Source organism: Rhinolophus ferrumequinum, chromosome 21, assembly GCF_004115265.2.
Source record: "Rhinolophus ferrumequinum isolate MPI-CBG mRhiFer1 chromosome 21, mRhiFer1_v1.p, whole genome shotgun sequence".
Taxonomy (NCBI): domain Eukaryota; kingdom Metazoa; phylum Chordata; class Mammalia; order Chiroptera; family Rhinolophidae; genus Rhinolophus; species Rhinolophus ferrumequinum.
This window is the reverse complement of record NC_046304.1, coordinates 23,039,303-23,061,904: the sequence shown is the minus strand read 5'-3', so window position 1 is coordinate 23,061,904 and position 22,602 is coordinate 23,039,303. Positions and strand designations below refer to the sequence as shown.

At 49.7% G+C, this 22,602-nt stretch overlaps 3 protein-coding genes across 5 annotated transcripts in view; 1 reads left to right on the top strand and 2 right to left on the bottom strand.

Annotated features, from left to right (window-relative positions):
• The window catches only part of UNC45B (unc-45 myosin chaperone B), a 28,535-nt gene extending 27,527 nt beyond the window's left edge, over positions 1–1,008 (bottom strand). The window contains exons 1-2 of one of the 2 annotated variants that reach the window (XM_033090887.1): positions 871–1,008; positions 405–572 (exon numbers count right to left, since the gene is read on the bottom strand). In XM_033090887.1, the coding sequence (XP_032946778.1) occupies positions 405–572 (168 nt within the window). In that variant the 5' untranslated portion in view covers positions 871–1,008. The remainder of the gene's footprint in view (positions 1–404; positions 573–870) is intronic. The other variant, XM_033090888.1, reaches the window with a different exon arrangement.
• A 3,756-nt stretch (positions 1,009–4,764) lies between these two features.
• On the top strand, positions 4,765–14,129 carry NLE1 (notchless homolog 1). Of its 2 annotated transcripts, XM_033091904.1 has the most exons (13): positions 4,765–4,805; positions 4,943–5,086; positions 6,035–6,252; positions 6,864–6,943; positions 7,769–7,845; positions 8,009–8,106; positions 8,442–8,634; positions 9,136–9,271; positions 9,438–9,484; positions 10,760–10,962; positions 12,775–12,934; positions 13,036–13,106; positions 13,781–14,129. In XM_033091904.1, the coding sequence occupies exons 1-13, from the start codon at positions 4,788–4,790 to the stop codon at positions 13,791–13,793; spliced, it is 1,458 nt and encodes a 485-aa protein (XP_032947795.1). In that variant the 5' UTR covers positions 4,765–4,787; the 3' UTR covers positions 13,794–14,129. The 2 variants fall into 2 exon arrangements, with proteins under 2 accessions (XP_032947795.1, XP_032947796.1); XM_033091905.1 differs by lacking the exon at positions 9,438–9,484 and having other exon boundaries at positions 10,824–10,962.
• Positions 14,130–15,951: 1,822 nt separating this feature from the next.
• FNDC8 (fibronectin type III domain containing 8) lies at positions 15,952–22,019 on the bottom strand. Its single transcript, XM_033089513.1, has 4 exons — positions 21,811–22,019; positions 18,351–18,720; positions 16,633–16,857; positions 15,952–16,104 (listed from the first exon to the last, which is right to left on the bottom strand). Exons 1-4 carry the CDS (start codon positions 22,017–22,019, stop codon positions 15,952–15,954), a joined length of 957 nt encoding a protein of 318 aa, XP_032945404.1.
• Between the last annotated feature and the right edge of the window lie 583 nt (positions 22,020–22,602).

The following is a 22,602-nucleotide window of genomic DNA, read 5'->3' as shown; positions in this document are numbered from 1 at the left end:
ATGATCTTTGGCATCAGGCAAACTCGGGTTTGAATCCAGGCTCTGCCACTACCTACTTGGGGTATCTTGGGCAAGTTATTGAGCCCTCTCAGCCTTGACGTTCTTATCTGCAGTATGGGCACGATAACGCAGCTGCCTCACAGGGCTGGTACTAAGATGCCACGAAATAACATATGAAAAGCCCCCACCATGATGCCAGTTCCCATAAGGCTGGTTCCCATCTAGGGGAATTTCTGTCTCCCAGAGGAGTGGGTCAGGCAGTGGGAGGCACCCTTCTCCAACCGGAGTGGTCCAGGTGAGAGGACTGGGCCGATGGAGGACGGAGGATGCCTATCAGGACAAGGGTGCTGCCTCCACACCCCTATCCCAGCCCGGGGCCCCCAGCCTCCCACCCCGCCCCAGACCGTTTTTAGGCCACAGGCCGCTCGGTTCCGATAGAGCGTGGCCAGCAGGGCCTTATCCTTGGTCAGCTTCAAGGCCTGGCTGTAGCTCTTTGTCGCAGCCTTGTAGTCCTGGAGCTGGAAGTGCCGGTTCCCTTCCTCCTTCAGCTGCACTGCTTCTGCCTCCGCCATCTGTTGGGACAGGGCAGCCCCATCTGGCCAGCCACTCACTCCAGACCCAGGGCTGGAGTCCTGCCTTGAGGTCTGGAGCTCCAGAGTTCCCTCCCACCAGAATGGAAGGTAAAGGTTCTGCCTGGAAGGGACCCACCCCCAGCACCCCCAAATCCACTACCCAGAAACACATTACAGCATTTGCTCAGAGCATGGCCTGAATTGAGAGGGGTCTCAGAGTCCCCGTGCCTCCCTCTCAGTCCCTCCCAGCTGGGCAGGCGAAGCTATCACTCCAAAGGCCTGAACTCTCATTGCAGACCTTAAAAGTCCTCGTCGGTCCCTCTTTTCCCTCCAGATCAAAGAACACTCCTGCTGGCTCACTTCTTCACACAATGCTCTTGGTCGTCCTCCTGTGACGCTGCTCCTCTGAGCTCCCCGGTGAACCCCCAGCGAGCCAGACTCAGTCTGCCCTCCCAGCCCCAACCCAGGAGACTTTATCACCTCTGCCAGTGGCTCCAGACCATATTTGGCCACAGGGTCAGGTGTCCCTGGAGTCTGTCATTGATACTCAGGGCCCTTCCCCTCCCCAGACTGGACAGTTAGTACCACGTGGAGGTGCTGCCCCAGCACCCTGCTCAGGAGCAGTCCTGGGGGCTCAGGCACTCACACCCCAAAGAATGAGAGAAAGATCCAGAAGGGACAGGAAACTCCCAGCAGAACCCCTTCCCTAGGCAGAGCTAATGCCCCTTCTCCACCTCCATCCCAGATAAACAACCTCCTCTCCCTCCTCCCAACCACCGCTATTTTGGGAGCAGAGTGACAGCTGAGGGGCTGACAGGCTTGGATGAAGAGCAGCTGCCCAGATCCCATAGGAACTGGAGACTTCCAGAAACGCCCTTCTGAAGGGAGGAGGGAAGAAGAGAGAGGAAAGTTCCTTCCCCTCTTCCACTTGTCCACAACTTTCCTACCCCTCTGGCATTCATTTATTGAAAATGTTCTTGCTTTACAGAAAAACCAGCACACTTGCTACCTCACTTTAATGTAAGTGGGTTCTGTTGTGATCTACATGTCTTCTCCTGTTGCTCCCTATTTGCAGCGAGTGGATATATTCAGCCTACTTCTCTGGTCTGACTGGAAACTTCCTGAGGATGGGCTCTGTATATCCTCCACCAGACTGCAATCCTCTCCTAAAGCAAAAGCAATTCCCGGAGACCAAGGACTGTACCCCCTATTTGACTGGGACCTCTCCTGGGACGAGCTGAGTCTCCCTCATCAGAAAGGGCTCTTCCTGGGATAAGAACTATGTATTCACCACCAGAGATGGTCAGGCATTGGGTCTCCACATCTGACAGAGGGTTTCTGAGGCCAATTTATGAGGGTGTTCCTACTTGGACTGAGAACGTTCTCACCTTTCGGTGTCTCCAAGCCTGGGTTGTGAGCCGCCTCCCGGAGGGCAAGGACAGTGTCTCATAGTTTGACTTCCCCTAGTGCACAGCCTGGCAGTGTCCAATATGTGTTTCCTAAATAAATAAGTAAATGGATGCATGAATGGTGTCTTTACGCTGATGCTTTGCTTCACTTACCACCGTTCTGCCCATTCTCCTCCCATGTATCTTCAAAAATACCTGACCCAGGCTGAGAATGACACTGAAGAAAAAGCATTAGGTGGGTTACCCATACTAGATTCTGTTTCTGGCTCTGTGACCTCGAACACACAGCTATGACCTTGGATCAGTTCTACTGCCCTGCTGGACACAAGGCATAGCCCTGATTCATGTTTCTCTGATGTATGTGTATTGGCTAAATAAATGAATGAATGGATGGATGAATTCCCTGTGCTCGTGGTGTCCCAAAACCTGGGCCTCTGTGGGGAAAGTTTTCTATAGCAATGAGGAAATATGACCAAGGATCCTGTCATTGGCAGAGAACTGTGGTTCTGGGACTTTAGGTCCAAGAATCACAGATTCAAATCCTGATTCAGTAATTCATTCCACAAGCATTTCTTAAGCATGTCCTATGTGCCAGGATCTGCCAATGATCACGAAAACAGAGAACACTCTTGAGGGCAAGGATTTGTGTCCATTTTGTTCATTTACATATTCCAAGTGCCTATGACAGTGTGTGGTACATAGTAAGTGCTTAATAATATTTGTTGAATGAGTGGATGAAATAATTTCATAAATCTGAGATTTTAAATATGAGGACTAACTGGATGTTTTGAAAACATATAACAGGGAAACGTGACCTCAGTTCAGAGAAGGTTTCCCTGAGTAAATGATTAAAGGACTTAATATACATAGAGTTCCTAGAACAATGCCTGGAAGAGAGTACTCCATGAATGAATGCATATTTAAGGCAAGACCTGAAGAATGAGAAACTGTCCCTGTCTGAGTCTGCTGGAGTTGCCATAACAAAATACCTCAGACTGTGTGGCTTAAATGTCAGAAATTAATTTTCTCACAATTCCAGAAACTGAAAGTCTAAGATCAAAGGGCCATCAGGGTTGGTTTCTTAGGAGACTTCTCTTCCTGGCTTGTAGACAGTCAACTGCTCACTATGCCTTTATGTGGCCTCTTCTCTGTGTGACAGCAGAAAGAGAGAAAGAGAGAGAGCTCTGGTGTCTCTTCTTCTTCTTATCAGGACACCAGTCCTACTGGATCAGGGCCCAACCCCTACGACTTCCCTTAACCTTTACTACTTCTTTATAGGCCCTATCTCCAAACACAGTCTCCCTAGGGGTTAGGGCTTCAACATATGAATTTGGTGTGTGTTTGCGGGGGGTGGGGGACAGGAGGGGTAGCACAATTCAGTCCCTAACAGTTCCCGACAGAGAAAACTGCATGTACAAAAGCACTGAGACAGAATCATGCCTTGGAAGAACTGAGACACAGCTGGAAGGATTTGATCTTAAAGAGAGAGGAGTGGCTGGAGAGGTGAGTAAGGCTGAGTGGACCATTATAAGAAGTTTGATTTTTTTTTTCCCTGCATATAATGGGAGCCGCCGGAGGGTTTTCGGGTGGAGAGTTAGAGCGGATTTTTGGTTTGCAATCATCGCCCTGGCTGCCCTCTGGAGAATGCCTGGAGGGAGGCAAGTGGGAGAAGTGGTTGTAGGAAACCATGGTCACTCAGACTAGAGTGTGACAGTGGAGATGGAGAGAACAAAATCAAGACAGGATAACAGGGTAGAACTGACAAGCTTGTGAGTGCCCGGATGTGAGGGGCAGGGAAAAGAGAGCCGACAAGGAAGATCCCGGGTTTCTGATAACAGCGCTCATGTTCTTTGGTCTCCGCTTCAGTTCCTCATTTGTAATACCGGGAGAAAAGGGCTATTGTGAGGTTGGATTAGCAGCAGGTGTATGTGTAGAGCACTTGGAACAATGCCTGACACATTGTTACCATATCATTATCATTGTTATTGCTTTACAGCGTTGAAAACTGTAGACATTTTCTGCTTTGATACTCATCGAGTATTATTCATTGATTTGATCCATTTTAAAGCAAAGAAGAAGGGGAAGAAGGGGGGAGAGGTTGAAGAGGGTAAAGGGGGTCAAATATATGGTGACAAGGAAACTAAACTTTGGGTGGTGAGCACACCATGCAATATAGATGATAGTACACTTGAAACATATAATCTTATTAACCAATGTCACCCAATAATTTAATTTTTTTTTTAAAAAGCGATTTATCTCTGGGTGAGTCAAGTTATAGTGATTTATATTTTATCCTTTTTCATATCCACATACTCTAGTTTTTCTAAATAAATACGTGCGATAAAAAAAGTCACTTTTTTTAATGGTAAAAAAAAAGAATAATTACTGCCCTCAACCCAATAACCTCTGGCTTTGTAAGTCACTCCCTACGGGGACGCTGCTGCCTGGAGCCTATTTGGTCTTCCGTCATTTCCTATCTCTGTAACCTTGGGGAAAATCAACCGCTCAAAAGCCTCAATTCCCCCATCTGTTAAATGGAGCAAGAATACCTGTTCTGAAGAAACAAAAGGCTGTTTGTATTCTGCAAGGCACTGGGAGGGACTGAATGTGGATGCAGCGACCAGTCCAAGGAGAGGTCGAGGAGCGGGGTACCATGTGAGCCCACTCCCAAGGTCCGAGGCCTGGCACGACGTGGCACTTTCCCTCCGCAACACCAGAGGGCGATGTCCCGAACTGCGGCACCGCTAGACTACGGGAGCGGCGCTCCGTCTTACCGGAGTCTTTCTCCTCCACGTGGGGACGCAGGATGGCGGCGGCGGTGGCGGTGGGTGTGCGTGAGTGGGGGCGGGGGCGCCGAGTCTGGGCGCTCCAGCCGGGGGTCCCGGAGGCTGGAGGGAGGCGGAAATGGGGGCCCTCCCCTCCTAGCGGCGGGACTGACGCCCGTCTCGCCTGTTGGCGCAGGAGGAGGCGGCGGGGCTTGACGTCCAGCGGCTGCTGGTGCAGTTCCAGGATGAGGGCGGGCAGCTCCTGGGCTCCCCGTTCGACGTGCCCGTGGACATCACCCCGGACAAGTTGCAGCTCGTGTGCAACGCGCTGCTGGCCCAGGTGAGCGGCGGGAGGCGCTGCCCGGGTCGGGCCCACAGGGGACCAGGAGACCAAAGGTCTGGGGGTCAAGGGCCCCCATCACTCACCAACAGTGGGTGACCAACAGCTGGCGCGAGTCGGTGGAGTGTCACCTACTTTGGGGGAGGGTCAGAAGATGTCATCAATGTGAGAGCGCTTTACACGCCGACCATCGCCGTCCACCTGCGGAGGGAGCCCGCGTTTTGAACGCATTGGGTGCATTGTCAAATGATTCTTCGTCACAGCCCCTTGTTAATATCCCCATTTTACAACGTAGCCCAGAGGCATTAAATTTGCACGATGCTACGCAGTAGATGGTCGGTTTGGAATTGGAACACAAATGTGTCAGATTTAAAACCCATGCACTTCCAAGCCAGTGTTTTCAAAGTGTTGCCCTGTGTTGGGGTGGGAGGTTCTTAAAAATGCAGTACTTGGACCCCACCCCAGACTTAGTACACCAGATTCTGGGGTGAAGCAAAGTCTGCATTTCCAACCAGCTTTTTGGATGCTTCTTACACATTATAGACAGCATGGTATGGTGTTTTAGAAAACACTGCATAATGCTAATCCTGGACTTCACGGTTCATTTCAAAAGAACACTAAAGAATCTGAATTAGTCATTAGCAGTAGCAATTACTTAGTTGCTCAGAGCCTCAGGTTTTTTTTCCGTCAATCAAGTGGGACTATTAATGCCTGTCTCCTAGGGTTGTTGTAGGATGCAGATAAAGGATTTTAAAGTACTATGTAAGCATCCTACAGTTGCTCTTCAAGGATTAAAATGGTCTCATTGGGGAATGATGGGGTAACTCAAGCAGGGTAGCTGAAAAGAGGGAAGCTTTACCTCCACAGCTCAGTGTGGGGGGCTCCCTAGTGGAAGTGGTCCCTGCTGATCCTTTAATGGGAAAGTTGCCCTTTGCCATTGCCCTCCAGGAGGATCCCCTGCCACTAGCTTTCTATGTCCATGATGCTGAGATCGTCTCCTCACTGGGGAGGACGCTGGAGTCACAGGCGGTGGAGACAGAGAAGGTTCTTGACATCATCTACCAGCCACAGGCTATTTTCAAGGTCCGTGCTGTGACCCGCTGCACGAGCTCCTTGGAGGGTCACAGCGAGGCTGTCATTTCCGTGGCCTTCAGCCCCACAGGAAAGTAAGGACAGCTGCAGAATTGTGGAGGGGAGTGTGGGGGTTGCAGGCTCTGGTTGGGGTGAGGAGGGTACCCCCAAGTAATGATCGATGGGGCTTCGGGCCACCCACCAGAGATCGGAGCTCTGGGCTCAAGTGGGAAGTAAGGGACTTCCCCAGTGGGGTTTGGTCCACAAAGATCAAGGATTCACGCGTTGGAAGAGCCCCTCCTGGACTTGATCTCAGGAGATCTGAGCTGCAAGCTCAGCTCTGCCCCTTCCTAGTTGTGTGACCTGAGCAAGTCACTTAACCTTTCTGAGTTAATTCTTCTTTATCTGTGAAACTAGGTTTCTTTGCTTCTCACAGTCCTATGAGGATAATGAGAAGCTTTAAATCTAGTGATAGTTGTGGCCATTCCTTTAAGGAAGGAAGAGAAAAGAAATGGCCTCCTCAGGTCTTCTCTGAGATGGCATCAGTGTTACATCTCTCCTCGGGGGAGAGAGAAAAGTCCAGTCCCAGATTCTGTTCCCAGAAGATGATTGAATGGGAAGCAGAAGTGCACATTTGCAGTATTTCAGGTTGGGCTCTACTCCTTGTCCCCACTGCTGAGGTCTGGCAGTCACTCTTCTTCCCCAGGTACCTGGCCAGTGGCTCTGGAGACACCACTGTGCGCTTTTGGGATCTCAGCACCGAGACGCCACATTTCACATGCCAGGGTCAGTATGCAATTAGCCATTTAGGGGGTCTTGGTGGGTGGGTGATTTGCTCGGCTCTTTAACTCCTGAGGAGGCCCAGAGCGCATTCCAGCACTTTCGCATCTAGTTAGTGACTGCCTTTTCCTTGGTGGAGACTGAACACTTGAGCCCAGCCAGCCACTTACAAACAAGAGACTGGACCAAAGAGTCAGTGTAGGCTTGTGGAAAGGGGCTGCCTGGCTAATTGCAAGGAGAGCCTGGCTTAAATCCAGCCTCTGCTACAGTGGCTGAGTTCTCGAACATGTATCAGAATCATGAGGGGTGGGGAGGGCTTATTAAAATACAGACTGCTGGGTCCTACCCCCAGAGTTTTTGTCTCCTTGGGTCTGAGGTGTGGCCTGAGAATTTGCATCTCCAGCTCTCAGATCGTGCTGATAACTGCTGGTCTGGGACCCACACACTAGCTGTGTGACCATGTGTGTGCAGGGCATACTCCCTTTCTCAACTTCAGTTTTCTCGTCTGGAAAAGAGGGGTGATAATTCTTGCTTTGCTTCATACCTTAGCGCTATTGTGAGAATTCCAAGGGATGACGTGTGAAAATACTTTATACCAAAGAATTATTAGAAGGAATTATTAGAAAGTGGCAGTGTTATGTGCGCAGCAGGATGCATGGCTCTAGCACCTGGGGTGGATTCTCCCTCTGCCTAGGAAGCCTTAGCTCTCCTTTTGTCCAATCATTCATTTATTCAGCAGCTAGTGTAGGAGTTCCTGCGATGTACCAGGCATTGCTAGGAACTGGGGATAAAAACAGATGTCCCTCCTTTTTCCCTCCCCTGCTTTCTTAGGACATAGACACTGGGTCCTTAGCATATCCTGGTCACCAGATGGCAAGAAGCTGGCTTCCGGCTGCAAGAATGGCCAGGTAGATGGTGGTCAGGGTAATTAGGCAGGGACTCGGGGGCTCCCTTTCCCGGACCCGGGCCAGAATCAGGTTCAGGGATGGTGCATGGGTGTTGGGGGGCGGAGGACCTTTAGTAGGGCAGGGACAGGTTGGGGAAGGTTATTTGGTGAGCTTCTACTTTCAGATTCTCCTGTGGGACCCAAGCACAGGGAAGCAGGTAGGCAGGACCCTCGCCGGTCACAGCAAGTGGATCACAGGCCTAAGCTGGGAGCCCCTCCATATGTAAGTGACACCGACAGAGCTGGGGTGAGTGAGGAATAAGGGGTTCAAAGCTGTGCCCCCTCCCCTGCTTGATGCAGTTTTATTTGAGGGGGTGAGCTGAGCAGTCTGACTGACAGTGACTGCAGGGCAGGAAGCGAGGAAGGCCTTCTGGGCTGCTCGGCTGCTCTGGAGGGGCCTGTTCCTCGCAGGGCCTGGAGGTGCAGCTGGGTCTTGGGGTCAGGATGCTGTCAAAACATTGCCTCTGACCCTCGAATTGAGAATGGGGAGGTGCCATGGGAAGACAGGCGTTACCAGGCAGGTCAGAAGTGAAGTCACATCTCCTTTTCCCTCTCCAGGAACCCCGAGTGCCGCTACTTGGCCAGCAGCTCCAAGGATGGCAGCGTGCGGGTCTGGGACACAACTGCAGGCCGCTGTGAGCGTATCCTCACTGGGCACACGCAGTCGGTCACCTGCCTCCGGTGGGGAGGGGATGGGCTGCTCTACTCTGCTTCGCAGGACCGCACCATCAAAGTCTGGAGGGCTCATGACGTAAGAGTCGGGAGGGTTCAGAAAGCAGTCTGGGGAAATCTCAGGCCAGGGGATGCCAGCACTGGGAGGAACATCGGCCAGGGTTTCCTGAGCATGTTCTGGGAGCCAGGTTCGGGAGGTGCTTCGGGAACAAGGGATCTTGTTGATGCTGCTTTGTAGCAGAGGTTCCAGTGTCCATTAGCATGGTCAGGCTCTGGAAATTCCTGCTGTAGAAAGCCTAGTTTGCTTAGTGAACCTGCCATGTCCCGAACTTACTTGACGAGCTCTTTTATTCTGACACACTTAATTTGCCTTCCATGAAACATATTTTCAGAAACATTGATCTGGGCCAGTTGCCCTCTTTTTACAAATGAGGAGAGACTTGAGCTCAGCGGGGGTGACTTGATTAGGATCCCAATGAATGAGGGTCCTGATTCTGAGTCTTCTGGGGCTAATCTGGGGGTGTAGGTTCCCTAGGATGGAGAGTGGTATCTGTGTCTGACCTTTCTCCCTCTGCCCTAGGGTGTGCTATGCCGGACTCTGCAAGGCCACGGCCACTGGGTGAATACCATGGCCCTCAGCACTGACTATGCCCTGCGCACAGGGGCCTTTGAGCCAGCCGAGGCCTCAGTTAATGCCCAAGACCTCCAAGGGTCCTGTGAGTAAGCGGGAGAAGGAGGGCAGGGGCCTGCTTGGGGAAGAGCCAGTTGTCTAGCTTCATGTGTCAGTTGGACTGAGGCTTGAGGGTGTTCGCTGTGTATGTTGGAGTTTCTAATCAGCCTTGTTCTTCATTTCCTTCTCTCCCCTTCGGCATGTGAACGCAGTGCAGGAGATAAAGGAAAGGGCTCTGAGCCGATACAACCTCGTGAGGGTGAGTGTGTGCCAGCCGCTAGCATGGCCAGCTCTGTGCTGCCCACTGCCGGTCCCTACAACACTCTGTGGGCACTCGGGCTCCTCTGCCTTCTAGCCCCAGCTCAGAATATACCTTTTCTGGAAAGTTGTTCTTGATAATCCTAGTTTATAATCCTAAAATATTAATATGCTCTTTCATTTTGTTTTATTTGCTTCTCTATTGCATTCCCAAAGTGCTCCTCTTTCTAATTTTACTTAGTTTGTTTAAGAAACATATTAATATGATCTAAGGTTCAAAGAACACAAAAAGGTAGATAGTAAAACATCTCTTTGTCACACATTCACCCATTCCTTCAGGAAGCATCCAGTGCCACCAGCATCTTGTTTCTCCTTCCACAGACTTCTCTATACAGATGCATGTATATGTGTACACACTGAGTATAATACAGTCATGTGCTGTATAACGACGTTTCAGTCAGCTGCGGACTGCATGTATGACGGTGGTCACAGAAGGTTATAATGAAGCTGAAAAATTCCTATTGCTTAGTGATGTAGCCGTCCTACCGTCCTAGTGCAATGTATTACTCATGTGTCTGTGGTGAGGCCGGTGCAAACAAACCTGTGCTGCCAGTTGTATGAAAGTACAGCACATACAATTACGTACAGTACATAACACTTGATAATAAACGACTTCCTGGGTTATGTATTACTGTACTGTTTCTTACTGTTGTTAGGGTATACTCTCTATATTTAATTACTAAGGTTGCTGTGAAATAGTAGCTGTGTTAGGCCAGCGGCAGCCTCATACATCTTGTGTTGGCTGCATCTCTTGCTTGCATCATTTTCTCTTGTGTTTGATTTAACCTCATGTTTGGTACAGTGACATGCTGTACAGCCTTGTAGCTTAGGAGCGACAGGTTATACCATAGAGCCTAAGTGTGTAGGAGGCTGGACCATCCAGGTGTGTATAAGTGCACTCTGTGAAGTTCATGCGATGAAATTTCCTAACGACGCGTTTCTCAGAACGTGTCCCTGGCGTTAAAGCAGCACATACCTGTACACATACACACATATGTATACAAACCCACATGTAAAATCCTCCCCCCTTTTGAACACACCATTCTGTACCTTGCTTTTTCATGTAATTATATATCTTAGCAATTGTCCCGTGTTCAAAAGTTCCCTTGGGGGGAAGTAACCCACGTGGTCTAGTGGCCGGCCCAGGACTTGTTCCCGAGTCCTGGGCTCCGTGCTGGTGTGGAGTAATCAGTGGTGTGCTTTCTGCCTCCCGTAGGGCCAGGGCCCAGAGAGGCTGGTATCTGGCTCAGACGACTTCACCTTATTCCTGTGGTCCCCAGCAGAGGACAAGAAGCCGCTCGCACGGATGACGGGACACCAGGCCCTCATCAACCAGGTGCTCTTCTCCCCTGACTCCCGCATCGTCGCCAGCGCCTCCTTTGACAAGTCCATCAAGTTGTGGGATGGCAGGACCGGCAAGTGAGTGGGGGCGTGGGGAGGGACAGGAAGGAGCTTGGCTCTGCCACTTACTAGCTGTGTGGCCTGGGCAAGTGTTTGGGTTTTTCTGAGCCTCCTTTTCCTCTTCTGTAAGATGCAGACGCCCTACCTCTCTGCTTTGTTACAAAGATTAAATACGATGGTATATTTAGCACCAGCATTAAGTGAGCACTGAAAATGCTAGTTCATTTCGCATCTAAAGAAAGAAATGATCTTCAAACTGGCTCTCCTCAAAGTGTGGTCCACAAACTTGTGGCAATGACATCACTTGGGAGTTTGACAGAAATTCAGAACCTAGGACCCACCCCAGACCTTGTGAATCAGAATCTGCGTTTAAAAAAAATTTTTTTTAATGAATTGATTTTCCAATTACAGTTCACATACAATATTATGATAGTTTCAGGTGTACAACATGGTGATTAGACATTTAGATACCTCACAAGGGATCACCCTGGTAAGTCTAATACCCATCTGACACCATATATAGTTGTTACGATGTTATTCGCATATTCCCTATGCTGTACTTTACATCCCTGTGACTATTTTTATAACTGGCAATTTATACTTTCTAAATCCCTTCAACTTTTTCACCCATTCCCCAACCCCCCTCCATCTAGTAACCATCAATTTGTTCTCCGTATCTATGAGTTTGTTGCTGTTTTGTTTGTTCATTTGTTTTTTAGATTCCACATATACGTGAAATCATATGGTATTTGTCTTTCCCTGACTTAATTCACTTAGTGTAATATCCTCTAGGTTCATCCATATTGTCACAAACGGCAAGATTTTATTTTTTTTATGGCTGAATAATATTCCATTGTGTATATGTGCCACATCTTTATCCATTTGTCTATCGATGGATACTAAGGTTGCTTCCATATCTTGGCTACTGTAAATCACGCTGCGATGAACATAGGTGCATATATCTGTTCGAATTCGTGTTTTGGATCTCTTCAGATAAATACCCAGAAGTGGAATAGCTGGGTCATATGGTAGTTCTATTTTTAATTTTTTGAGGCACCTCCATACTGTTTTCCACGGTGGCTATACTGATTTACAATCCCACCAACAGTGCACAAGGTTCCCTTTTCTCCACATCCTCACCAACGCTTGTTTGTTGATTTATTGATGATAGCTGCAGAATCTACATTTTAATAAAGCTACCAGGTGATTCTGCTTGTCTTTACGTCTGAGAAGCAAGCACTGGTGTAATGAGGCACAGTGCCCTTGGTGTTAATTAAGTTGGAGGAGAGGCAAAGGCATGGGAAGAAAGAGCAAGGGAAACCCTTGGCACCTGTGTGTCAGTCGAGAATTTTCACATAGCAACGCTTTGAAATAGGCAGTTCAATTCCTTTTTAAGGTAAGGAAACTGAGTCTCAGAGATGCCTAGTAACCAGGCCCAAAAGACACAGCTAGTCTGTATTGACCTGAAAGTTCCAGGTGGGCCTGGCCCAGGATTATTCCATGCCACCTGTCAGCAAACAACTGTTGTGTTGACGGGCTGTCAGACAGGTGGGCTAAGCAGATGGCTGCCTTGGATTCTAAGGCGTGCAAAGTCAAGTGGGTATGGAGCCTGGCAAGAGGCACCCTACAAACAACTCATTTGGAGAAGTTTTACAAGCACATAATGAGCGGTAATGATGAAATTGGCCTGGGTTGGGGGCCAGGCCGTGGGATTTTGTAAAAGTTCCCAGGTAATTCTAACATGCAGCCAAGGTTGAGAACGACTGCTGTGGGCAGAGAGGATCCTTCAGACATGTTTGAAGGTCTAATATCCATCTTCCCCTGGCCTAGGTACCTGGCTTCCCTGCGTGGCCATGTGGCGGCCGTGTACCAGATTGCATGGTCAGCTGACAGCCGGCTCCTGGTCAGTGGCAGCAGCGACAGCACATTGAAGGTGTGGGATGTGAAGGCCCAGAAGCTGGCCACAGACTTGCCAGGCCATGCGGATGAGGTACGGCCGACTGCTGTGGGCAAGGGGAGGCTGTGGAATTGAAGCCTGCCCCCCCCCCGCCCCGTACCGCCCCACCGACCCTCCCCTCCTCCTCCGTTTAGGTATATGCTGTTGACTGGAGTCCAGATGGCCAGAGAGTGGCAAGTGGTGGAAAGGACAAATGCCTCCGGATGTGAGTTTGGGAGAAGTGGGCGTTGGTGTGCTTGGCTGTCCTGCCCTTTGAGTTGTTACTAGTTGCGACATTCCCTTCTGGCGTAGAATAATGAGGGCTCTCCAGGTACACGGACTGGCCTGAGATGGTGTGTGGAGCTAGGTTCTCAGTGGGCAATGGGAGGGCTTGGGAATTGCAAGGGTGATGGGAGCCTGCCAGTTCTGAGGCCGCTCTCCAAAGGGTGAGTCCAGGGTCGCTCCGGCAAGAGGCGACAGTTCTGTTAGATTGTACCTGGGAGTCCTGAGACCTAGGTCAAATCCTGGTCTGCTTTTCAGTGTGCCATCTTGGAGAGCTTGGTTAACCTATCTCTTGGGGCAAAAAGAGATCCTAAAAAAACCTATCTTTGTAGACAAAAAAGATCAAAGATAGGAGGTCAGCACACCTTGGAATCTGAAGCATTGTGTACTTATAAAGTCCTGTCACTGTCATTGGACAACCTTGGTGGGCATCCCAGGGGCCAACCCCTGGGCTGAGGTCCTGGCTGAGGCAGGGTGGCCAGAGCAGAGATGTAGCCAGGCTCTTGATGACTGAGGGAAACCACAAATTCCCCCCGTAGCAGGCTCCTGGGATTACGTGGCCGCCTCCCTTTCCTGCGGTGGACTCCCGGTCCCATTCCCTCCCCTGTCTCTCCACAGATGGAGGAGATGAGACATCCCACAGCTCTCTCTGACTCCCACCTGGACTCGGCCTGTGCCAGCTGCCCGCCCTGACAGAACGAAGCCCGGGGTCGTGTCCCTGAGAATGAGCGTGGCCTGCTGTCCTTGTACAGACCCCAGTGGGGTCCCTCCCAAGAGCAGGAATCAGAGGTCTCAGGAGGTTACCACAGAGCTCAGCCCTTGGCCACCACTCTGTACGTTGCTGGTGCTGGCGGGGGGTGTCAAGAGGCCAGGCAATGACTGGACCCCTGCTGCTGCTCTGCCTCCTTTTCCAGATGTCACCTCTCTTTAGGAGCAGACCCCAGATTCTGTGACCAAATAAATAACTTATATTTTGTGTGTTTGGGTTATAATTCCTTGTCTGGAATCCTGGGGCTCAACCAAGGTCTGTGCTGTCAGTTTGCCTAGCCCCATCCCTGTGCACTGGGCTTCACCAAAACCATACTGACCAGGAAGTCACCTCGCTTCTCTCCCCCATGCCTATGAGGGAGAGGCCAGTTGAGGCAGAGGAGGCTGGCTGAAGCCCCTCTGATGTGGCCAGAGTATAAGCCAAGGCTGTGCTGTCTGATGTACGACCGTGTTTCCCCAAAAATAAGATGTAGCCGGACAATCAGCTCTAATGTGTCTTTTGGAGCAAAAATTAATATAAGACCCGGTATTATATTTTATATTTATTATATTAAATTATATTATTCCGGTCTTATAGTAAAATAAGACCGGGTCTTATATTAATTTTTGTTCCAAAAAGACGCATTAGAGCTGATTGCCCAGCTAGGTCTTATTTTTGGGGAAACACGGTATGCACTAGCCACATGTGGCTATTCCATTAACAAGCATTCCATACACTTAGAAATGCAGTTCTCCATCACACTCACTCAAGTCTACTTGTATTAGGCAGTACAGATAGATAACGCTGCCATCATCACAGGGAGTTCTGCCAGCCTGTGCCCGCTTCTCATATAGCACACTTCTTGAGGCCCTGCCATGCACCGAGCACTGTGCTAGGCTCTTGGGGTACAGACAAGAAGGTGATGTTTGCCCTGGAGGACTCACTCTCTAATGGGGCATACAGTGGTGACAGCTCAGGCAGAAGTGTGTGATGTGATAAAGGAGGATGGTTCTCTGTCCCGGGAGGACTCCCAAGCATGACGCCCCCAGACCTTTGATCACGATCGTGCCCTCCATGATCCTACCCCACTTGCTCCTGGTCAGGGCTGAGGCACATCAACAGGCTGAACTTCCACACCAGCCCCATCTGTGCTTCTACGATTTGACACAGGGCCAGCCGAGGTTCTCAGCTTCCACCTTGCATGTCTGCAGTGAGGCTGCGGGAGGGGCCGAGGGGGGCACCGGTTGTTGAGCTCCTATCTGCAGGCACTTTTGTGTGTGCTCTCACGGTAACCCTGCAGCCATGCCTGGAAGGGTCTCATGTCCCCATATTTTTGATGAGGAAACAGCCCAGGAAGCTTAAATGGTTTGCCTATGCCCTCGTATCCAAGAAGAGCCAGAATTAAATCCAACTCTGCCCCAAAGCTTGTACACTTTGCACCGTGTCCCTGAAGAGCTCATGTCTGATGCTGAGTGTGTAGGCTGCCACCTCTGTCCAGCATTGCTGTTTGTCCTGGTGAGCGTGTTTCAGCCTTTGAGTACCAGTCTCTTCCTCCCACAGGGAAAGGGGTGATGTTGACAGAGCCAGGCAGTAGGTGGTGGTGGCATCCCATTTCCCTCCCTCTTGTTTTCTGCCTCCCACCCACTCACCTGGACTCTTGGTCCTGGCAGAAGCTAGGAAGCTAGATTGCCAGTAGCCCAGCTGAGGCTTTCCACGGCATGAAGCAGAATTTAGGGGTTCTGGGTGACCTGCAGTTCTTTAATGAGGGACCTGGACATAGCCCAGATCTGGGGAGGGCATCGCCTAGCAGCTGTGGGCAGTGGCTAACCTGGCCTGCGGTGTCTCCAGGTGAATGGAACTCCTGTCTAGCCTTGGCCCCGACCCAGGGGTGGAGTTCAGGTACTACTGCCGCCAGGGCCTGGGCTGGCGGGGTGGTCATTGGTTCCCTAGCTTGGTGCAGGTGGTACATTTCACGGTTCCAGTTCTGAGAGCCCTGGGCCAAAGCTGAAGGTAGGTGAGGGGCTTCCTGGGGCCCTCCCCCTTAGTAGGGAAATAGGTTTTCTAGATCTTCCACCCTCCGCATGTCCTCCAGCCCGATGGTCACTGTTCTCCGCTGGGCTTCCTTGCGCTGCACGGTGATCTGGATGGGATTGTTCTCAGGGAAGCTGTTCAGGTCAGTGGCCACAGTTGCAAACTGAAATAACACGAGAAAACCCCTCAGTCTTCCTCCCCAGACCTCACCTGTTTCTGCTAATGTCTTGTTTGCTAAATGGGGTCTTAGCCAGCCTGACCAACTTACCTGTCGACACCAGAAACAAGTACAAAGAGGTATTATTCCAACCTGGGGTGTTTCCATCCACAGGCCTGTGTACTTGGGCCTCACCCCAACCCCGTGCCCTGCCCACCCCAGCCCCCAGGCTGCTCCCTTCAGCCTCCCCTTTCCCTCAACCGGCTCTTGATTTCCTGGCCCACTCCCCATCACTGGTAGCAAGTTGAAAGATGAACATCATAGCGAAGCTGAGGAATACCTTAGTTTGCATCCCCAGTGGGGCCAGAGTGGCTTAATCCTTAAACCTTCCAGAAGAGAGCAGCCTGGAATTGATGTGTATTTGCCCAGACAGAAGGAAAGCAAGCAGGGAGATGAGTCGGGGCGGTATAGGCGTGCCCCCAACCTCCAAGACTTCTCTCCCTGACCCCTCAGGCCCCTTCTCCCAGAGCTCACTTTGTAGGGCTTGGACCACTTCCCCGCCCCAGCTGTGTTGGCGGCACGGACGGTGAGGCAGTAACTCCTGTTAGGCTTCAGCTCCATCAGCTTGACGGTGGTGCCCAAGATCTTATTGAAGATCCATGGGCGATTCTGTTTCTTGACATTTTTCTGGGTTACCTCCTGCAACAGGACCTGGTAAAAACTGACCTGTTGCTTGCCCAAGGCATAGGTCCAGGAAATCTAGGGGAAGAGAGCCCCCAAGGCTTCCTCAGACCTGGCCAGGCCTGGCCTCCCCTCACCCCTGCCTCCATCACCTCACGTGGGTGAGAACGCCCCACTCCCCTGACCACCCACTCCCATCCCCTACCCCTGCTGGAGCTGTGGCAGGTCTAATGGGAAATATAAGGCACTCCATGATGTGGAACCATCATCCGGCAGCATATGCTACTCTTCCTGCACAGCCCAACCCTACTCAGACGGTGCCCTCTTTCCATATTTCTTCTAGACTGTGTCAGTTGAACTTAGAATCATCTTGTCGAGCTTGCTCATTACAGATGGGATTAAATTTTCAGAGAGGGTAAGTGGCTGGCCCACGGTCACATAGCAATTAAGTGACAGAGCCGGGGTTCAAAGCAATAGCTCCAGAGCCCATACATTTTGTACTACAACAGTGGTTGCCAAGCCTAGCGAAGGATCTGAGGGAATTCCAATAACACTGCCGATTCCTGGCCTGCTTTCTCCTGTCTGGTCTCCCATTTCCAGTTTCTCCTCCATCGAGGCCAGTAGTTCTCAAATTTTGGTATGCATCAGAGGACTTTTTAAAACACAGATTGGAGACTCCAGCCCTGTCAGTTTCTGATTCAGTAGGCCTACATTGGGTGGGGGTGGGGGGAATGGACACAAAAGTTTAAATTTCTGGCAAGTTGCTATGTGATGCTGACACTGCTGGTGTCTGGGAATCACACTTTGAATAACACTGCTCTAGGCCATCCAACGTGGGGCTTCCAGATTTATCTTCCAAAAATACAGCTCAAATTGTATCCATCATCAGATAGAAAGCTCTGCAAAAAGCTGTTCCCTATTGATTACAGAAAAATCTAAACAGTAGTAGCCCAACATTGGAGGACCTCCGGAAAATGACCCCAAACTAACTTTCCCCTCTATTCCTCTTCCATTACTCTAGGACAGTGCTGCTCCACGTGTGGTCTGTGGGCCATCAGCACCCCCTGGTACGTACTCTCAGGCCCCACCCCAGGCCTACAGAATCAGAACCTCTAGGGATGAGGCCCAGGAATCTCGTTTTTAACAAGATGATCAGAGCTCCAGGCACAATAAAGTGTGAGATGCCCTGGATTAGAACCTAGGTGTCTCCTCCCCAACTTTCCCACCTATGAGGCTTTGCTTGTGTCAGCCCATCCATGGAATGCTTTTCCCCCATCTCCATATGTTTAAATCCTATCAAAAGCCACCAAGCTAATTCCTACACCTGGAAGTAATGTCTCTTTGCCTCTGAATTCCTGGTGGTGGCATCTGAAATCTTCCTATAATACTGAGCCCTTTTCTAGCTGGCACTGGAGATCTTTACAGACATGGCCTCTCTCCTAACCCGTGAACTTGAGGTCAGGATGCAGGTGGTAGGGATCGTTACACTCCCCCACAGAGCTCAGCTCAGTGCCTGGCACATTGGGGGCAGACAGTAAGCCTTTGCTGCAAGTACAAGTCAGGGAACGCACCACGGCCGTGGAATCGCTGACTGTGTGTTCACAGATGAAAGGTGCCTCTGGTATGTCCATGACCACAGAGGACTCCGAGGGTGTGGAGGACGTGTCCTTATCCAGCTCAGGGTTGTCAAGGTCCAGCAGGCCCCCAGTGGCCACTTGGGACTTATATCGGTGGGGGCTGAGGGCCAGCGCTCCCTTTTCTGTATTCTTGGCCATGGAGGAGAGGCTGAGTTTGTTCAGCTCGCTTTCCAGCATCCCTGCAAAGAAGCTGCTGTTGGGCTGGGTCACTGCCAATTTGATGGGATTCAACAAGGTGGATGAGATGGGGGAGATGCTGGTATCGTCGGAGCTACATTCAGAATCCTCCCCTGGCATCGGCTTCCTGGAGTGGGAGGGGAGACAGATGAGCCAGATGAAGGAGCCCACCCCAGCCCATGCAGCTTGGAAGCTGCCAGAGGCCATGCCTTGGGCCTGACTTACAAAGGTCCCCAGCTGCTTCTGAACAACTGAGAACGTCCTACTGCTGCGTGGCAGCACATCAAACCCGCCCGGGCACTTAGTAGTGAAAAAACGCAGGTTCCTGATCCCCAGACCCCAGGGGGGATGGGGGTGGGGGAGCTGCTAAAGTTAATAGGATCCTCAGACGATTCTAACGCAGCTGTTCTGAGAACCACAATTTGAGAAAGACTGCCAAAACTGGAAGTCCTCCCTCCAAAGCAGGGCGCAAACGCTCCAGGAAATGAGCACAGTGATCTCCTGAGGTATGGGAAAATATCTAAAAGTATCTAAAAAAAAAAAAAAATAAATGCAGCTTTATTAACATTTATTTATTATTATTGTTTAATATGTAATGCAATTACTAATTCATTTACTTAGCATTTAACATGTAAAATATATAGCCGTAAAATTATTATAAATATACATATACTGGGGTGAATTCTCAAACTTTTCTTCTAATTTCTTAAAATTATGAACTATTTTAGACATATCCAAAGATATCAAGAATAATATATTAGGTTGGTACAAAAGTAATAGCGGTTTAAAAGGTTAAACATAATTGCAAAAACCGCAATTACTTTTGCATCAACCTAATATTATTAAGCTTTTATTTAGCCATCATCCAGCTTCAGAACTAAAGCCTCATCAAGATAGTTAAGGCCCCGGACGTGTCTCTCCCCACCTCCGTCCTCATACTCCCTCTAAGAGCTAACCAGTAAATTTAAAATTTTGTGTTTATTATTCCCCATATGTCTTTATGGGTTTGTTACATATGTATGTTATCCCTAAGCAAGGCCTATTTTGCATATTTTTAAACTTTACACAAATAAATGATCACATTGTGTACATATCGATGGTAGCTTGCTTTTTCACTCAACATTGTGCTTTTTAGATCTATCTGTATTATACATGTAGCTCTGACTCAGTCATTTTGATTTTTGTGTGGTTTTCCATTACAGGGATATTTGTATTGTTACCAATTCTTTACTGTTACAAAGACAAACCTTCCACATGTTTGCCCACTACTTAATTTTTTTTTTTATTACTGATGAAGTGCAAAATCCCCCAAAAATTGGCTTTCAAATCTTTTTTTTATCTTGACTCAAAGAAATACACATTACATGGCAATGTAGTATACTCATACATATACATACAACTAAAACACAACTGCACAAACCAGTACTTTATGCGTGATAGGCCCTGGAATTTTTGATCTGTTTTATTTCATTTTTAAAATATTGGTCTCTACCAACTAGAATGAGTTCCTGACTCACTAATGGGTCACAACCCACAGTTTGAAGAGCACTTGTCTAGAGAGGGCAGTCAAGGTCACACAGTGAATTGATGACAGAGTTTGAACTAAAACCCAGGTCTCCGGGGTCCCAGGCCTGTCCCATTGCTATGTAGCTCCCATCTGTCCCTGGCTCTTCTCCTCTGCTTCCTACCCCATCTCCCCCAGCTGCTCTGGCCAAGTCCAGCAACCACCACACACCCCTGGATCCCTTACTCCAGACCAGCCACAGGCTTCATGGTTGGTTGATGGGCCAAATTTTTCCTCCCTGAGCTCCAGCCCCGTCGGCCTCCTCCTAAAAATATCCTGATCAACTCAAAGCTCCTATGCTAGCCTTTGGTGGACATTTGGAACAGATGATTCCCTCACTAAGGTCTCTTATACGCCGAAGAGTCTGAGTATTAATGCCATTTATACTTCAGATTGTCCTAATGAACCTCTATTTTAGATTTCCTTATTCAAAACACCAGTGCAGAAGTGGGCATGGAAGGCAGGGAAGAAGTAGGCTACATGCTGGACATATTCTATTCTGATCTTTACAGCAGCCCTACTAGATGGGTGGTAGCCCCATTTTGCAAATTAATGACCTTCAGTCTACAGCCATAGATCTAAATGGTAGAACGTGGATTTGAACGTGGCCTCATAGCCCTAGACTTTCCTACTATACCATGAAGTTTCCTATAAACATCCATGACTTTAGCCATACCCGCTTACTTACAGGTCCATTAGGGGGAAGGGACACTACATCCCTTTTCTATAATCAAGACGAGCTACATAGTTTGTGGGTCCCCTTCTTCAAAAATTATTAAGAATTTCAAGACAGTGACAGCGGAGCATTGAAGTTAAGCACTGGGCCCTTCTAAGTGTGGGGTTGTGTATGACTACACAGGTCACACGCCCATGAAAATGCCCTGCAGATAACTCCCTCAGCCTCCATCAACCTGCACCACCACCCCTTCACTGGCTCACTGCTTCCCTTCCTAGGAGATTCAGCTCACATGTCACCTCTTCCAGGAAGCCTTCCCTAACTGAACCCCCCTCCAAGCTATACTAACCCCCCTCTGGTGCCTCAGTGTCCTTTCCTAGTTGCTTTATTCGCAATTCTTTCCTGGCACCTTCCCAACACACATACCCCAGGCTGGGAGCTCTTTAAAGGCAGGGACTGTTCTTTTCAGCTCTGCCTTCCCAGAACTTAACCCTGGGCTAGACACCTTGCAGGAGCTCAAAGAGTTTTTTGGAATGAAGTAAATGGAACCCAGAATTACTGAGGAGGAACATAAACCTCAGTCCAAAAGCAGGCAGACTATTGGGGGGATATAATCAGGCAGCAGAAGGCACCAGAAGGGAGGATTGAGAAGAGGAGTCTTAGGGGAGTAGAATGGAGCAGGGGTGTCTGTGGGTGGCTGGGGGTGTGGGAAAAAGACCTTAACTAGACAAAGTAGACGAGAAGCACTGTTAACAAATCTCTAACTAATCCCGAAAGGCCTCCTGGAACTGCAGGCCCACATGCCTCCAAGAAGTGATTTGGGGTCCGGAATCCATGGTGCATCCTGCACACATGCTCTTCCCTGGGAGCTCAGGACCTGGGTTGTGACAGGTCCAGAAAGTACCGCTTCTTCAAGCCCTTCCCCACCCCTCAGCCCTGGCCTAAGAAAGGAGAAAAGGACCAGACTTTTGTCTTACGGTAGATTGATGGTATCTTCCTCCAAGAAGTTAACCAAACTGCCTCTTGAGGAAAGTGGGAGTCCTTTGGTAGCAACCGTCCTGTTCATAGACTTGGGGTTTGGAAAGGGCTTCGACTTTTGATCAAGCACACTCGAAACATTGAGGGTTTCCTTTTTCAGCATGGTCTCCTCCCCATCTCCCACTTTACAGAGCACCTCTGATGCCATCTAGTTTGTTTGGGACCACAGCTGTCACCGTACAGGACAACCAAGCTGACAGGAGGCAGAGAGAAACTGGGGGCAGCGGACCCACCCTAATTTGGGTGGGATGGGGGTGCAATGAGCTGACTTCATAAACATCACAGAGCATAACAATTAGGGGCAAGCCTCTCCCTTGATCTGAGGCTGCTGCTGCCCAGGGCCAGGATCTAGAGTGGGGTAGAGCTAAGGAACAGACTCCATCACCCTTCCAGCGCAAATGCTCTGTGGTTACAGCAACTCTGTCCTCTGAAGATCTCAAAATGTTTACCACCTGTACCTTTTGGTGCTGCCCTGGGAAGGAGGAGAAGGATGGTGGGAGAAAGACACCTGGGCACGGAGGGAGGCAGCGCTGGAATGGGTCTCTGGGAGTACGAGACTTTGTAGAACACTGAGGCTCTCTATCCAAAATTCTAGGCAGCACAGCCTCACTATGTTCAGTCATATAGGCAAAGGGAAAGCCCATAAGTTCATGGAGTTCATAGCTCACATATACCCAGGTTTCATGGCTAGACTTCTAAACATGCCACACCCTCACCCCAAGTGCTTCGTA

What these genes read in the sequence shown, in the direction of transcription:
- NLE1 (XM_033091904.1), top strand. An exon ending in AAGTCTGGAGGGCTCATGAC is followed by an intron (nt 8,635 to 9,135) that starts GTAAGAGTCGGG and finishes CCTCTGCCCTAG; the next exon opens with GGTGTGCTATGCCGGACTCT. An exon ending in TGCCAGGCCATGCGGATGAG is followed by an intron (nt 12,935 to 13,035) that starts GTACGGCCGACT and finishes TCCTCCGTTTAG; the next exon opens with GTATATGCTGTTGACTGGAG.
- FNDC8 (XM_033089513.1), bottom strand. Translation starts at nt 22,019, where the DNA reads ATGGCATCAGAGGTGCTCTGTAAAGTGGGAGATGGGGAGGAGACCATG. An exon ending in TCAGCGATTCCACGGCCGTG is followed by an intron (nt 16,858 to 18,350) that starts GTGCGTTCCCTG and finishes CTCTTCCCCTAG; the next exon opens with ATTTCCTGGACCTATGCCTT. An exon ending in AGTGGTCCAAGCCCTACAAA is followed by an intron (nt 16,105 to 16,632) that starts GTGAGCTCTGGG and finishes GTGTTATTTCAG; the next exon opens with TTTGCAACTGTGGCCACTGA.